Source organism: Culex quinquefasciatus, chromosome 1 (assembly GCF_015732765.1).
Source record: "Culex quinquefasciatus strain JHB chromosome 1, VPISU_Cqui_1.0_pri_paternal, whole genome shotgun sequence".
In the NCBI taxonomy this organism is placed as follows: Eukaryota; Metazoa; Arthropoda; class Insecta; order Diptera; family Culicidae; genus Culex; species Culex quinquefasciatus.
Genome location: NC_051861.1, coordinates 52,409,845 through 52,427,065, shown reverse-complemented (window position 1 = coordinate 52,427,065; position 17,221 = coordinate 52,409,845). Strand labels below are relative to the sequence as shown.

General features: G+C 37.7%; 2 protein-coding genes across 2 annotated transcripts in view; both read left to right on the top strand.

Annotated features, from left to right (window-relative positions):
• The window catches only part of LOC6039291 (protein obstructor-E), a 35,261-nt gene extending 34,025 nt beyond the window's left edge, over nucleotides 1-1,236 (top strand). Inside the window, exon 5 of the mRNA XM_038248103.1 lies at nucleotides 1,106-1,236. Coding sequence (XP_038104031.1) covers nucleotides 1,106-1,160 — 55 coding nt within the window. The 3' untranslated portion in view covers nucleotides 1,161-1,236. The remainder of the gene's footprint in view (nucleotides 1-1,105) is intronic.
• A 10,649-nt stretch (nucleotides 1,237-11,885) lies between these two features.
• On the top strand, nucleotides 11,886-16,185 carry LOC6039292 (general odorant-binding protein 83a). Its single transcript, XM_001848874.2, has 4 exons — nucleotides 11,886-12,074; nucleotides 15,395-15,470; nucleotides 15,549-15,805; nucleotides 15,952-16,185. The coding sequence occupies exons 1-4, from the start codon at nucleotides 11,976-11,978 to the stop codon at nucleotides 15,967-15,969; spliced, it is 450 nt and encodes a 149-aa protein (XP_001848926.1). The 5' UTR covers nucleotides 11,886-11,975; the 3' UTR covers nucleotides 15,970-16,185.
• The last annotated feature ends 1,036 nt before the right edge of the window (nucleotides 16,186-17,221 follow it).

The following is a 17,221-nucleotide window of genomic DNA, read 5'->3' as shown; positions in this document are numbered from 1 at the left end:
TTGCTCAGCTGGTGATTCTGAGTCGATATGTAAAAATTAAGGTAGGTCTAGGAGGTCTAATTAAAAAGTTCATTTTTCGAGTGATTTATAGTCTTTCCTCAGTAAGGCGAGGAAGTCAAAAATAGCCAAGATTTATAAATTTGACCAGCATTGAAATTTTGTCGTGTGAAAGGCAAATGCTCAATTCGATGTTAATCCACAAATTTTAGATCAAATTTTCCACCCCAAACCATTTCGTCCATCGAATTATAATAACAAAACAGCAGACCAGCCACTGGCGACAGCAGTGTGTGCCCTTGAGTCTGCGAATCTGTGTGAAATGATTTGTTTTTTCGCCGCTTTCACTCTTTGCTAATCAAATTAATTAATTTGCCGATGCTGTTTGATGTTGTTTGAGAAACGTGCCGAAATTCGATTAGCACTCGCACACACGTACACACACACACTTCTACTAATCCTAACGCATGTATCGTACCGGCCGTCCGTTGGAATGTAAACCAATTCGCGCATCCAATCGGTGGACCAAACCATTTCGCGCTTCATTGTATGGATGCTGCTGTCCGTGAGTGGTGTGTGTGTGTCTGTGTGCGAATGACGATGAAGATCAGACAGGACCAATGAATGGCTGCAGTGTGTAGAAAGTGTGTGTGTGTGTGTGGGTGGGTGTAAATTGGCAGTATATTGTTGCGGGCTCTCGGAACCTGACGAAATAAACGAGTTTATTGTTTGAAAACGCACGCGAGAGCTAATCTAATTTAGTACAACTGAGCGAGGAATGTAATTAAATTACCGTCGTGCACGTGAATTATTTAATGTTGATTTTCCAAACAAATTAAAAGCCATTCGATTGCGTGTTCTATCCGCACTGCTCATCTGTGTGGTTGAGGGAGTGTATGTGTGTTAACGTGAGATCCGATTAGCGTGGAAGTTTCAGAGAATCAGAAACTTTAGTTTAAATTCATTAATTGCACGGATTGCATGCACTTTCCACTCATGCTGATTATATGTGCTCACTGCCGAACAATTTAACTGTGCATTAGATGTTAATCTTTTAGTGTACAACACCCGTAAATAACGATTATTTTTTACTTTTCAATTTTTCCAGCGAGGACTATTATGGAGATCAGGACATCAAGGCTCTGCAAAAGAAAGGTTTCTAAATCAAGTCATTAGAGTAGCGTAAGAATAAGGTATTAAGTTAGGTTTTAATATGAAAAAATAAAAAAAATAAACTCATGAATTGATCATCTTTTATATCACAAGCCTGATTTAGAATTATAATGATTTCATAAATGAAAAATGATCATGTACACAAGAACATAAGCTCATGAAATCGGCATCCTCATCTTGCATAAAGTTTTACATATCTTTTAAAACAGAATATGCATAAAGCGCGTCATAAATTTTGCCCGTGAGTGTAAATATGTCAGCGATTTGCAGTCCTCACCATTACTCATTTCAGCGGTCATGTACACAAGAAACTGGACAATGACAAGAATATTCTTCAACTCTGTCTCTCTTTTATGTCATAAGGTTATGCACAAACCTAAGATTTTGCTGGTCCTATTCTCGTGCATCTTTTTTTGTTTACAATTTCATTATAAAACTGCTCACGGGAAGGTGGGGCAAGACGACCATATGGGGCAAGAGGAACAATCTCTCGTACGGCAGCAATTTTTACAATTTTGATTATTTCCAGTATGAAGAATTGTTGCTAGCAATGTCATTAGCTGATTCTACTACCACATAACCGCCAAAACAACGTAAACGCCACTGGGCATAAGATTGTATGAAGTTGTTTTCAAAACCTTTGTTTTCTTGTAATATTTGGAAAGCACAAAATAAGGCCTAGGGTTCGTTTTAAGGCTCATTTTATCAAAATGCTATTTTTTCTAGTTGAGTAGTGTCCTTACCAATTACTTGCACCTATTATAAAGTATGATTTAACCTATGGTTATTTTTGTTGAGAGCTTTCAAAAATCATGTTCTGGTGGGGCAAGTGTACCATATGGATTTTTAGTATAGAAAAAATACGAATTGCTGCAACAACATATTTTATTGTGAAATAAATATATAAAAGTACTTTAAAACTGATAAACAATTGTTAAAAAAAATGTCCATACAAAATATAGTGATATCATGAAAATTTACTATTTATCATCCAAGAAACATGTTTTTTCGTAAAAGCTATACATTTTTTAGCAAAATACTATTTTTTTAATCTAAAAATGAAAGAAATGTTTCAAATACATTCTAATCTGATGTATTTTTTTTTCCAATGGGATTGGAAAAAAAAATCTGATGTATCTAAGTGATAACAGTTCAATTGTTAGCAAATTAACATGTTGTTTCATGCATTGTTCCTCTTGCCCCAACCGGTTGTTCGTCTTGCCCCACTAGTTGAGTAGAACGTACGGAAAATCAATATTTTAAAAATCATTTTTTTAAATTGAAAAACTGGATTTTTAAAAAAATTGTTCTACCAAAGTCTCAGTCAAGACCTTAAATATGATGATTATAAAAAATCCGACAAATTTTTTAAAGTTTTTAATGGGTTATAACGAGCATTTCCTTAGCTTGTTACACTTGCCCCACTTTCCCCTACTAGGATGAAACAAAATGGGTCAATTTTGCGGGCATTTCAGGGCATGATAACCTAGCTGTACTGAGCCCGAATCCAGAAAGGGCTTGATTGGTTGCGACAGGACCTGGCGCTTTGAATTTGAGTTTTAAATGGGATTTAACCCGTAAAATAGGTGCGTTTTGGCTTTTGCCACTGTTGAGCCCCTTAACGATTTTTGCATTTTTCAAAAACCTCATGAGCTCATTTTCCGTGCTTTAGGGAACAACTTGGCTGTAGAGTGCAAAAAGATTCGTCCACTATTTAAAATGCTACAGAATTTACAACACCGCTGCTGAAAACATCAACTTTTCCTTCACTCGGTTGGACGCGCAATCCAAAGGTCATCAGTTCGAACCCTAGAGTGGAAGATTCCTTGGAGTAAACGTATGTTTGGGTGCACTCCCCATTCAAGGCGTTGGACTCCTAGGTTCGAGCAGAAATTTGCAATAGAGACCACAAAAGACCACACACCACCACACCACACCACGTTAAAGTGGATGGTTTGATTTTGATTTGACCCAATGATAACCTTTCTAAGGCTTGAGATTGAGTAAATTTTCCATAGATTGGCATTTAAGTTAGAGTTTTTTTTAAAGTCTACATTTTTTTTGAAAGTGTTGGTAAACTATCTAAGAACAATTCTGCGTAAAAAGTTTTTCGATATTTTTTAAATTATTTTCGTTATTTAGAAATTACGAGAGGTGTGTCGTTTGTTGACCCATAGTCACCACTACTGACGGTTTATGGCAGCATGATGGTAACTAAGTTTAGCAGTACCATAACTTTCGAAAACGCCTTTATTTATGCTGTGAAATTTGGATGAAGCATGTATAAGAAAACATCGAATCATGTTGCATGCGCGCTGTTTATTGACATTGTTCAAACCTTAAATATTTGTCGCTCTTAAATTAAACCTTTTTTGTGCCTGATTGAATCATAATGTTAATGTGTAATGTGTTGATTCAAAATACCTTCAGTGAGGGTGGCTATGGGTCAAAAAACGATGCACCATTAGTAATTTCTTTATAAAAAAACAATTTAAATTACTTCGAAAATCTTTTAACGTAGAATTGTTCTTAGATAGCTCACTAACATTTTCCCAAAATATGGTGAAATTTGATGAATAAATGCTAATCGTTTGAAAATTGACTCAATCTCCCCGCTTAGAGGCGGTTCCATTGGGTCAACTGAAACTTAAATGATGCTCAAATACAAAGATATGGTAAAAACAAGTCATGCAACAGTGTTCGAAAGAATCGTATTGATATGCTACAATGTTTGAAGTAGAGATTTTTAAAACATTTGGGTACCTTTGAACAATTCCAACAAAAATACTACAGAGTTGATTTTTCGAGAGGAAAGTACAAAATAAGGCTTAGAATGACCGAATGACCGAAATCTCAGAGAATTGCTCACAACTAGTTTCATTTAGAAACACATCACTTTAACCCAATCTCACCCCCCAGACTCAATGACACCCTCACTGACGGTAGATCGTATTTTTATTCATCAACTATCATTTTGATCAAAATAATTAAATATCCTCAAACTAAAAAAAGTAATTGTGTTGACTGAGCTAACGACCTCAACACTAGGTAAGATCGGGATTAAAATTTACTCCTCCGTCCAACAGAAGGTAGACAAATCTCTTCTCGAAAAATGCCACCGAGGCCGACTGGGACCGAACCCAGGCCAACTTTGGTGAGCTACGCTTACTACTACTCCTCATCCTCAAATCTAGTCCATTTTATTTCTGCGTTATCATCAAAATGCTTTCAAAATTTGTGTTTGACATTCCCACACATATACCCCTAGCTGCTACTTCGTTATTGACCAGGACCCCCAAACATTGCTCCGTGGACCACAAATGAAAAGTAGGAACCAATCATCACCCCTTCGCAATTTTCAAAGGTCTCTGTCGTGCTGATCAATACCGACGCCGGCCACGACCAGTGGTAAGACACGGGGAAGTGGATGGGAATGTTAGTCCGATACTTGAGTGATGAGGACCGCTAAATCGGCTGCGTCTCCGACAAATTATCACATGAGTTTTGAGGGGTTAGTAAAATGGGTATGAGGTCAGGATTCACTGTGGTAGGTGATGCGACCATAAGATATTTGTTTATCGGTTGAAATTTTAAAAATCTTAGGCAGCCGGCTGTTGAAAGATAGCTATCTAGTAATTTAAATATAGTATTAATTCGACCGCGATTCTCCAGAAATTCTCCGTCGGCGTGCCTTCCAGTCAACGGTGGTGTAGGAAGGGCTTCATTTATTAATATGATTTTATATCATACGCCTTAAAACATATTCAACGGCGTGCCTTCCGATAATCGATGATATAGAAAGGACCTCATCCAGCAATACGACTTGCTAGTCTAAAAAAAAATAGGTACGATTTTATAGAAAACTAAAAAAAACTCATCGGCCAACGAACGCGAGTGAAAAAAAAAACAATGAAAAAAGAAGAAGGTAAAAAAAAACAAAACTGCGCGTCCCGAAAAGTACTACACTTATGTTGCTATTATTTTATTATAATGGAGACAGAAAATAACGCGAAAAAACAGAACTAAGCGTCTCCACCGGCACCGCACTACTGATGCCATTATTTAATTATAATGGCCAATCACCCCATGCACTCGAACAGCGACACAAAAGAGACGGAAAATAACACAAAAAACAGGACTGCTCGTCCCCAGAGGCACCGCACTACTGGTCAGATTAATAGGTTTGTTGTTATAGTCTGAAAAGTAAAGAAAATGGTTTGTTCAGCTTAGCTGTCTGAAAAAGGTTATGTTTTCTAGCATTGAATTTCAATAACTAATGATTTAGCTTTGTTGCACAAAAATTATAAAAACAAGAGAAGATTACAAAGTATAAATAGGACCATATCACAAAATGGAAATAGATAAAAATTGAATTTTACTTATCATTACGTAATACCATGATTTCACTTCACAATGAAGCATTAAAATTCTTGAAAAAATCAACTTTGCCATGGTCAATCATTTTTTTCCCTTGAAAAATCGAGCAATGCTTATCAAGCTGTCATTTGTCACATCGATTTGATTTTCACGCTAGCACACGAAACCATTAATTTTCCATTACATTCGTCAGAGAGACGTCATAATAATGCCCCCCAAAAATGTTACCTTAATAGCCAAAGACAAACGCAATTGAATACGTGAGCTCCATTTGTCACACTCGCGCAACCGAAACGTGACAAATCAATCTGCTAGCAAATTCATCCCCATCATTTCTACACCAACCAGCTATATTGATGCTGGTCGCATCTTTCCGTCAAACAACAAAAAAAGTAGGGAAAGAAAAATCGGCTCAACTCGTCAAAATTCTTCACCATTCTCGAGTCATTTTATTATCTTTTCGCACACTCACCCCGTACCACACCGATCTTGCCAAAACTGAAGCACTTTTGTTTTTCCACCCTTGCTGGTTTCTATCCTCCTCAGAGAGATTCGGCTGGATAGCAATACTGGGAATTTGGGGACACCTTTTTAACTGTCACCCGGAGAGCATTACATGTTGCACACTTTGGCAGGAGGGCACGCCGTATTTGGGTGGGTGGTAAAAGGGATGCCGTGAGTTAAAAGGAAGATTAAATTATCGGCATGACGTATGACGCCAACTCCCAAGTTGGAGGGCCTAATTCGGTTAGTAGCTATCCGTTTGTGTGTGGATTTCAATTTTTTTTTCAAAGCGATTTCGTATCTATTGATTTTTTTTTTAATTTTAAATCGCATTGTACTGTTTTACTTTCTGAGATTTTGATTATACATTTGAAAATCATTTTCATCAAAATATTGTAGATGTCCCTGTTTTGGACCTACTAAGCAGAGCGCACTTTTTATTTTCTGTTTACTACTTAACCTCGCGATCATAGGGGAGCGGCCGTGGCTGACTGGTTACGGTGTTTCACTTTGTAAGCGAATGGTTCTGGGTTCGATGTCCATCTGCTCTCAACGAGAATGTTAAGAACACATAAATTTGAAATGATGAATATGAACGAAAAAGCAAAGTCGCTCGAGGCGGGGGGTTCGATCCCCCGTCCTTTGAATTGGTAAGCAAAACTGCTAACCACTAGGCCATGATGACTTGGTGAGCGTGGACTGGAACTAGGAATACTGTTACAGAGAGCGAGTTGTGGCGCTATAATCACGGCAAATAGAGTCCAGGGCATTCGTGGAAATACAATGTCCCATCCTAGAGGGTCCCGGAGTACTAAACCTTCTTAGCATGGTGCTCCCAACGAATACAACCAAATCTCGGAGCGTACCCAAGTAACATTTTTTTCCAGGAGTTCTACAAGAGCTCTTCAAGATAGCTACAGCATAGCAGTTTGGACCGCGGTAGGATAAAATTCTCTTCAAAACTTCTTCAGGAGTTTGGAAGAGTACTTGAAGATAGTTTTATCCTACCGCGGTCCAAACTGCTATGCTGTAGCTATCTTGAAGAGCTCATGTAGAACTCCTGGAAAAAAATGTTACTTGGGTATGGTGGTTTGTCCCCAAGCTTCTTCCTCCTCTGTCGATTCAGAATTGTGTTGTTGTTCGAACACTCAGTGCTCAAACTCAACCCAATTATGGGTCATCTCTGCGATACGGCTTTACGCAGTAGGTTGACCGCTTTAACGCTTGTGATGTTTCAATGCAATGACGCACTACAAATGTTAATAAATGACAAGAAGAGTGCTAGGCGTCATCTAACCTAAGGCACTCCCCAGGATCCCTTCGAAAGATTGGCTGCGTTAGGGTCTGATTAGATTAAATTAGATTAGACTCCTTAACCTCTCGATCATAGAGGATGCAAAGTAATACAAAAGTGGGTAAAATAAGATGCCGGATGCCACAATTCAACACGGAAAGGGGAATCATCGCCAAAACGTGGTACAGTTTGCTAAAACTATTGCGAAAAATATCGCTATTGTCTCAGCCTGCAGAAAAGTTACATACTCACGAATCTAACACGCATGCAGTTTCCTGAAGTCACCGTCAGAGGCAAAAAGCAAAGTAATCCACTTTAACGACCCCCGGGTCTTTTGTGGTCTCTGTTGCATGTATTAACATTGAAAATTGGACCATTAGTTGCTGAGATATCGTCATTAGAAAATGGTGGGTTGTTTTGGTGAGATTAAGAAAACAATTTTCGTGTTTCTTTTTCTTACAGCGACTCTATCTCAGCAACGCAAGGTCCAATCTTCAATGTCTCTTGGACAATTTAATAGCAAATTTTCAGAACTTTAAAAAAAATATTTTAAGAAATGGTTACTCATGGTCACCATTATTAAAATTCGAAAAACTTCATATATTTCGCTAAAATCAAACTTCTGGTGGCTATATCTTTAAGAGCAAGTCCACGAACAGGGCATACCCCTTTGTATGGGACGTCGTTTGGACCTCACCAATCTGCCTGAAATTTTCAGGGGTTGTTTGTACATATAAAACTAGCATCTGGCAAAAATATGAGCACTCTAGGTCAAAGGAAAGTGGGGCAAATCGGGACACAAAGTTTGAAGGTTCAAAAACGTCAAAAATCTTAAAAAGATTAACTCAGACAAAATTCAGTTAAATTTCAAAAATCAAAATGCATCTGAAAGGGCTTAAAAAGTGCAACAAAATGCAGGGAGAAGCATCCCAATTGGTAAAATCTAAAGGGAGTTATTGGCATTTTCGTGAAAAAATAGCATAATTTTCAAACTCAAATAAAAAAAATGTTCCATCCAGATATCAACTCGGTTTGACCTGCAGCTTGTAGGGGACATCTGGGACTACCATATGAGACTGAGACCGCTTTGGATAAGGCAGTTTAACATATTAAATAGACAATTTTACTTTTAGTGGATTTTTTGGTTGTAAATTTTTGCTCGGAGGACCCCTTAGATCAAATTTTCCGGTGATAATTTTATCATATTCGTGTTTCTGAGACAATTTCACTATGGAAACTTGCAAAAAAATGTTTATTTCCATCCATTTTAACCCTTTGAAAAATGAAAGTAAAAAAAGTTAAGAGACTGCTTTTTCTGGTGTTATCTAGTATTCTCCCTGCATTTTGTTGCACTTTTTAAGCCCTTACAGATGCATTTTGATTTTTGAAATTTAATTGAATTTTGCCTGAGTAATAGCCTTTTTAAGGTTTTGACGTTTTTGAACCTTTAAATTTGTGTCCCGATTTGCCCCACTTCCCGTTGACCTAAAGTGCTCATATTTTGGCCAGATGCTAGTTTTATATGTACAAACAACCCCTGAAAATTTCAGGCAGATTGGTGAGGTCGATGAGAGATGGGTATGCTTTGCTCGTGGACTCGCTCTTAAAACGGAGCCCTTTATTAAAAAATCTGTAAAGTTCTTTTCGAATGCAAATTCAATTTTGCATTTAAAAATAATGTCAAATTTGTTTTTGCATGAAACATTGATTTTTTCCAAAAACTTCTATTTTTTCAAAAATTCATAACTCGGCGGCAGATTTTTTGACCACTTTTCTCTATGTGTGTGTAACCAATCCAATATATTTTTTGACCATTTTTCTGTATGGTTCAAAAGTTGCGGATTTTTTTCCCCTAAAACATATCAAATAATCTCAAAAATCAAAAAATACGTATTTTTGAAAATTAAGTTTAAGTGAAAAAAAGTTGAGTAAAAAATCTGCAATTTTTTTTCCGTGTACCTGTTTTTTCTCAAAAGTCCTCAACAATACCTACAACTTTGCCGATTGAACGATTGATCAGAAAATTCACTCAAAAGTTACAGCTGTTTGAATATTTACATACCATTTTTGTATGGACAGCAGCCAAAATCGTATGGAGACTTGTATGGGTGAACCAATGACGCAAAATAGCTTATTTGGTCATAAGGAAGGCCCCCACAAAGTTTGAGTCAAATAAAAAAATACAAATAAAATCCATTTCCGGTTTTGGTAGAGAATTGCTCAGTTGACTTTATAGCTGCCGGCTACAGAGAATCAGAAATAATATTTTTTTGTAATTCATGTCGACCTTTCCAACCAAGACGCACCAAAAACTTGGTTCAATTTTGACTTCACTCAGTTCCGACAGTCGTAGGCGTAGCTTTTTTGTGAGACAGTCCACTTCAAATTCAATTCAAATTTCACTCTACCACTTCACTGCACATATTTTGCTTTTATAGGGTCTTGGTTCAAAAGCTCGTTGAGTTCCGTAAATTAACTCCTGCCAGAATAGTAGAGAACTACGCTGAAAACAGCAACCAATTTCGCTAGATTCATTAATGTCAGATATTTTTGGCAGTGATTAGCAAGAACAAACCAGTAGAACTAAAAAAAAAATCGTTGGTTTAGCAAAATTTACAGATATGCAATTTACGCAATATCATTCGAGGAAAATCTCTACTGATTTGGCGATAGATCCCTTTTTCCTCGAAGAAATTCTCGAGAAATTTATGTTTTTTTTTAATTAAAAAAAACATTACCATCTTTTATATTTTATCGAATGAACTATTCATAAAACATAAAAAAAGTCATAGGTTTCACACCAAAAATCGTCTCAGTTTCTGCTACCGAAAACCTACGCAGTCATGCTTGTGTGGATAGAAAAGAAAACTAATTGCACGTTTCAGGAACTAATTGCTCACCTCTCGCGCTGAGTACAAGCGCATAATTATTGCCCGACATGAACTTAATTACGATAAGGTCATGACTAGCCACTTCCACCGTCCACGTGGGTCGTGCCACCGATTCTGGTTCGACGCAGCGAAGAAGCTGCAAATCAGCGTGATAGGACACTATCTAGCCTCTCTACACCGCACAAAAGGACAAAAGTGACTCGATCGATTTGGTGAAATTAAACCCACAGTCCTCGAAATGTGAAGTTTTTCGTATTTGTGAGTCTTTCTGGTGGTATTAAAATGGCACCATTTTTCAAAGTATTCGTTTTCCTCCACATTGAAATCGTTTGTTATCTTTTGCTGGCTTTTTTCTTTTTCTGGAAAGCGTTTATTTTCATCCAGACATTAATTATACGACAATTAATTTGTCAATCTAACTCCTGCGAGTCTTGCAGCATCCTTCTTGTGAGTCGTTTGTTTTTAGTGAGGACAATCTCCTCGTGTGACATTGCTGCGCTCACTCGGTGTAGTTAATTGATGATGAACTTTTTTAATTAAAGTTCGAACACATCTTATTTTCCGCAGCGCCTGCCGCGGGCCTTTTTTAGCGTCCAAGACAGTTTTCGCTGCTTGAAACTATAGTGGTCAGGGATGGTAGTTACATTTTATTTTGTGAGAAAAAAATATTTTTTAACGAAGTAAAGAGGAAACTTTGGTTCCTGGATTTGTAAATTATGTATAGAAGGAAATTTTATAAAGACTCTAGATTTGTTTTCATCAAAAAATTGCAAAAGTATTTTTGAAATCACTGTAATTTTTCACTACTCAACTAGACGTGGAGGTTTTTTGGATTTTCCTCTTGATTGAGTGCTGTGCAGCTTTGTCGATTTTCAGAAATAAATTCATTTTAATCGTGTATCTAATCCAAACACCAAATTTGTCATCAAGGATCAGTTCACCAACTGAAATTGAAATTTCACGAAGTAACCTTCTCCCGATTTTATAGTGAGTTTTTGGTAAATTTCCCATCGCTGACGCTATTCGCGGAAAATCGCTCTCTTGGGTGGAATGAGTGTGTACCATGCCAAGAACGAAACATTTAGCAGATGGTGGCGGCGGTGGGTAGCACTCAGCTGCAACAAGAACCAGAACACACCATGCTGCCGAGCTTCACAACACTCTTAAGGAGTCGAGCCCGGGCCCGGGAATGAGACTGTAAAAATTGAATTACATAATTACGCTTTCGGTCTTTCGAGTTTTTCAATTCGTTTTTAATCTTTTTCTCATTTGCGCCCGTGTTCTTGCTCGCACACAAAAAAAAGCTCCCAGAATGGAAAACAGAATGACACGCTTCGAGCGCAGAACATAGCAATTAGCCAACGGAACGGCACTAAAGTTACACTGGCAAAGCTCCACCGAACTGTCCTCTGGTTAGAAGTAGCACATTGTCATCGTGTTTATATTATCGCCGTTCAATTTCCTTTCCGATTTTCCACGTGGTCGTCGTCATCATCATTGTCGTCGTCGCGTCGTAATCGTTTTCCCAAGTCGATATGATTCGCGTTTGTTTGGATAGAGGAACTCAGCGTCAACTGGATTATGAGTCAGCGGAATAAAGTGGTGGTGGTTGGCGGGAACGACTATTTAGCAATAAATATCATCTTATTTGGAGCTTAATCTCCAGTTTGGGTTGGTCTGTGCGCCCGATAAGTATTCTGAATCGTCACTGTGGGATTGAATCGTAGTGAAATCGAATCATGGCTGCTCGTTGTGCAAAAACGTTGGTGCTCTTCAGTGCTGTGCTGGGAATTGCTGTTGTTGTGTTGGCGGACGTTACACCCCGTCGGGATGCTGAGGTTTGTAGAAAAAAGGACACTTGCAATTTACGATAAAAAGCTGATCTGTTTGATACCTCATAACTCATAGCTTATTATTTTATTCCGTATCAATTTTCATTTAGTACACAAATGGTATCTTAGAAATCAGCGTTTACTCATAGTAAACGTTGGCCAAATTTGTTTTCACACCTTAGATCTTTAACAAAATAAATTACTTAGGATGGCTTTAAGAGCGATTTTTCACCAATGTTAAACAGGTCGTATCGAGGTGCTCCGATTTGGATGAAACTTTCAGCGTTTGTTAGTCTATACATGAGATGAACTATTGCCAAATTTGAGCCCTTTACGACAAAGGGAAGAGGGGTAAAACGGGCTTTGAAGTTTGCGGTCCAAAAAACACTAACAAAAAATCTCTTGGTTGCATTCAAAAAGACTTTTGAAGCTCTTCAAAATGTACCATAAACACCCAGGATTGGTTTGACTCTTTCTCATAGCTTTAGCAAATTACATATATTAAAACCTTAATATATTTTTTCAACAGCCTCCAACACCTATACTTCTATAGTTCAAAAGTTAGGGAATTCCATGGCCTATAAGCCTACGGTATTAGCTTTTTGGCCAATCGCAGTTTTTCTCATAGTTTTACGATTTTTCTATAAAATACATTACACGACGTTCACCTTTGCCCTGTAGGCCAACAAGACGGCACTTTTTGGACTCAATTTTGACATATTCAGAATCCTCGGAAAAATATTTCACGATAGTTTGAGGTTGTTGGGGAGTTTGGTCCTTCGGGCTTGGTGTAGAAAACTTCGATAGCTCGTGTGGAGGAAAGGAAGAGTGAACCCCCAACCAAGTTCACCGTGGCGACTCCGACCAGCCGTCCAAGTGGATTCCCGAAATAAGAACTCACGCTTTAAACGAAGTGTAGCGTAAAACAAGACGTTTATTTTCTACTAACATTTAATGTATTTTACAATATTTACAGCCGTGACGGTGGGCCTAAGGCCAGTGCCGTCCGGCGAACCGTGTAGAACTGATGTGTGATCAAACCATGCAAGATCCCAAGTCAGAGATCTGCTCATGCGATGTTTTCCTTCTCCTTTCCTAATATCCCATTTGGATTGTTAACAGGTCGTGGTAAGATCGTGTTGCCCTCTTCAACTGGTGTATTTGTTACAAGTGCAAAAGATGCGTAATTGTGTCGCATTTGGATGACCAACAGAAGGGTGTGGAAAGTGTGAGAAGTGATAATATTTTTGGCCAGGGTTGTACCCTTTGACCAGACCTGATATCCCAACAGAAGTGTTGGAATTTAGAATATGATTGGAAAAAATGCGATTTAGAATTAATTAAAATATTTTTAAGATTTTTTTTTCGAATAAGGGGTAAAACTCCTATTTGCCACCTTTAATTCTGATTTGCTTAAGCAGTGACGGGCCGGAACTAATGTAAAAGTTAAAAAAGCAAACAATTTTTTCATAAAATTTTATTTTATTTGGTTGTTGAAGTCAACAAATAAATAAACTAGTGTTGCAAATAAGATTAATATATTTTGATTTGAACAAACAGAACAAAGATAACTTTCAAAGATGTGTTTCTTTGATTTATTTATTTTTTGGTTAAAATTGTATTGTAATTGTTTTTGTAGATTGAGATTAAATACCCTGATATCATGGATAAAAAAATGCACATTTTTCAAATTTAATAATTGATTTTGAAAATATCAATATAGAACTGGTAAGAATTTAATTCAAACATGTGGAATGAAATTAATTAAAAAATACAAGTGTAGAATCCAAACAAAACGTCAAATAAGCAACATTTGATGTCAAAAAAAAAATTACAAAAAAATTGATTTCAAGATTATTTTTTAAATTTTAATGTGATGCTTATGTGATTATCCTTTTCCCCTCCCGTTTTTTAAACGTTTTAAAGTTTTATCCGTTTGTTAAGCTACATAACTACTCATAATATGTCTTTTAAAGTCATGGGCCTACATTTTTTTTATCCCTAGATTTTCATAGTGGCAAATACTTGATTTATAGGATCGAGAAAAACCACTTTAGAGCATATTCTTAAAACATAATATTTTAACAGAATTCAACTTATTCATGGCAATAACTTTATCAAATAGATCAGAACCATCTTAATACACTTTCAACCAAAAATCTAAATAAATTCATAGAATTGTTTTACATTTTTCGTTATGACTGCAAAATGGATGATTTTTACTTCTATTTCCGAGTAGCTGACTTACAATCCTGCCAAATCGATCCAGTTTGTGACGATGCACTACCTTCCCTTTACAAAGCAATCAAATCCAGAAGCGAAAAGATCACCAGTTGTGTGGTCTGAACCGGGATTTGAACCCCGATCTACCGCTTACGATGCGGAAGCGTTACCACTGGGCCACGTGGCTCGGTCAAATCTATCAAGGAAAAATATAATTGATTTCTTGACCTCTCAACATCCCAATCTATAGGGGAACAGCATCTAATTCCAGCGTGCCTCTAATGTTGGCAGGTCAGAACTTTGACATTCAATTAAAGCTAATTAAAAGCGTTTTCAACTGAAATCGAGTTAGAAATAGCTTGATAAGAAGTGAGCAAGCAAGTTTCTATTAAAAGTTATGCAAAATTAGTTGTTTAAATGTGAAAAACAGTAAATTGGATGGAGTTAGGAGCGAGTGCTTAAGCTGCCAAACATACGAGAATTTCCCCTACTATAATTAAAATAATATAGTTTCGTAATTCTTTGCTACGTTTTCAATGACATCAAGTTCATACAAGCACAACAAAAATAAAAAAAAGATTTTAAGAGTATCTACACCCAAAACTGGCAGCGCTAGTACGAGAGAATGATGGTCTCGAGTCGAGAGAATAGTGGTACCATTCACGGACGCAGAGAACACAGCTCGAGATGGGCGATAGAACTATTCTCTCGAGGTTCATTTGCAAAAAAAGTTCATCCGTCAAACAAAAAACCAAAAGTGTCGACAACGGGAATCGAACCAGAGACCTTTGACAAACCAATCCAATGACTTAGCTGCCTCGGCCACCACAGCTTGGTGACCAAGGAGAAGTCAGAAGTCGATGTATTACACTTGTTGGAGATTTATTGATTCAACTAACGAATGAACTCATTTGTTATGATGGTGTGAGTTGGTACCATTATTCTATCGATTTTGGCACTGATCCCTCAATAAATTTTGAGAGAACGATTATCTCGATTCTGAATTTTGGGTGTATTCTGTGTGCTGAATGCTGAAGGTTTATTCCGCATCTAGAATCTCAAGGTGACACTAATATCGAATCTTTTTTCATACATTTTTCCAGTACCCACCCCCAGAGCTACTGGAAGCTTTGAAACCACTGCATGACATTTGTGCTAAAAAGACCGGAGTTACGGACGGTAAGAAAATGTTCGAAATATTTCAGCATGACGGTTGATTGATCTGTTGTCATTTCTATTTTCCTTGCTCTCTGACAGAGGCCATCATTGAGTTCAGCGACGGCAAGATTCACGAGGATGAAAAGCTGAAATGCTACATGAACTGTCTGTTCCATGAGGCCAAGGTTGTGGACGATAACGGGGACGTACATCTGGAGAAGCTGCACGACTCGCTGCCCAACTCGATGCATGATATTGCGATGCACATGGGAAAACGTTGCCTGTATCCGGAGGGGGAAAATCTATGCGAGAAAGCATTCTGGCTGCACAAGTGCTGGAAGCAGGCCGATCCAAAGGTAATAAATCTTGATTATTCGATACAAATCAAAAGGTGCCTTGACCAATGAAAGCTGCCAAGATGTTTTCCAAAAAGGCAACTTATAATTGGATAAGTTCAACTTCTGCTTACTTCCAATGTTTGTTTCTCTCTTTTTCATTCCAGCATTATTTCCTGGTTTAAATTTACAAGAAAAGTTGGGGAGATCTAGGAGCTCTTTCAAATTTCTGCAGTTACGCGAGAAAGAGCAACTTTGGGATTCGCTAGCAAAACTTTAGTGTAAGATTCAGCACGTAGTTATTGTGACTAACCCTTCGAGCCAAACGCCAAATTTATTTTTAAACGAAAAAACTAACAACAAGAGCAGCGTGGATGAAATAAAGAATTGCATTCCACTAATGAACGATTTTTAATGAATAAAAAAAAAACACATTTCCACACAAATCATGTATCAATTTGTAGCTCAAAATTCGTTTTCTCATACTTTCCTGCGTACAACTTACCTGTGATAGTTTCATAACAAAGAGAACCACGATTGCCAAATTTATGCAACTGGTACATTTTTGAGGTTCGCGGTTCCGTAAATTTGTGTTTCGTGCCACGGCATAACTAGAGCTGGTTAAGCAGGGCAGACGAAAAACACCCCGAAAAAAAAGAAACACAGAGTGTAGTGCGAATCAGAAGGATGGAAAAAAAAGTTTGTTTCAATTTTTAATTAAACGCCAGTCGCCATCCCGGAAGGCACGTGTTGGAAAGCATAGAAATGAGTATAATTTCTGGTTAGGCTTTCTGAACACACACATACACCTTGTGATTTGGTCACCACCCGTTTGTTGGGTGGAATGATGATTTTAATTGCAAGCTTGGGCCGCGCAAAGTGTGACGGTTGAACCTGCTGGTCATCGGACGCGGTGGTGGAAAATTTCCAGGCATGAATGGAAAAAAGTCCGTCAATGTTTGTTTTCCGGTAAAACTAACTGTGACACTGCCGATCTCGTGAATCAACCAATGCCGGTAGTTGACGTTGTAAATGAATGATCTAGAGACTCGATAATGAAACGGTCTGACATGTTTTTGAATTCCGCTTAAATTATGTTAATTTGGCAACACATTTAGTTAATAAAAATATTTACTCTCAAGACAAGTTTTAGGCCTTGCCCAAGTACAATAAAAATCGCAATAAAAAATATCTGGATTCCCAGATAGTCTCACAATCATAAACTGTGATTCTGAAGTAACTTTTTATATTTAATATCATCCTATACCGCAGGGTTGCGAATGAGCGAGCGCTCACGGAAGGCTTGCTCGCTCCAGCTGGAGCGTGAGTTTTTATCAGGTAGCTCGTGCTCGCTCACGCTCACCGGAGCGTTTTGCGCTCACGTGAGCTGGTGAGCCAAAGTAGGTAGTTGTTTTTTTCCTGTTGAAGCATCTGCCT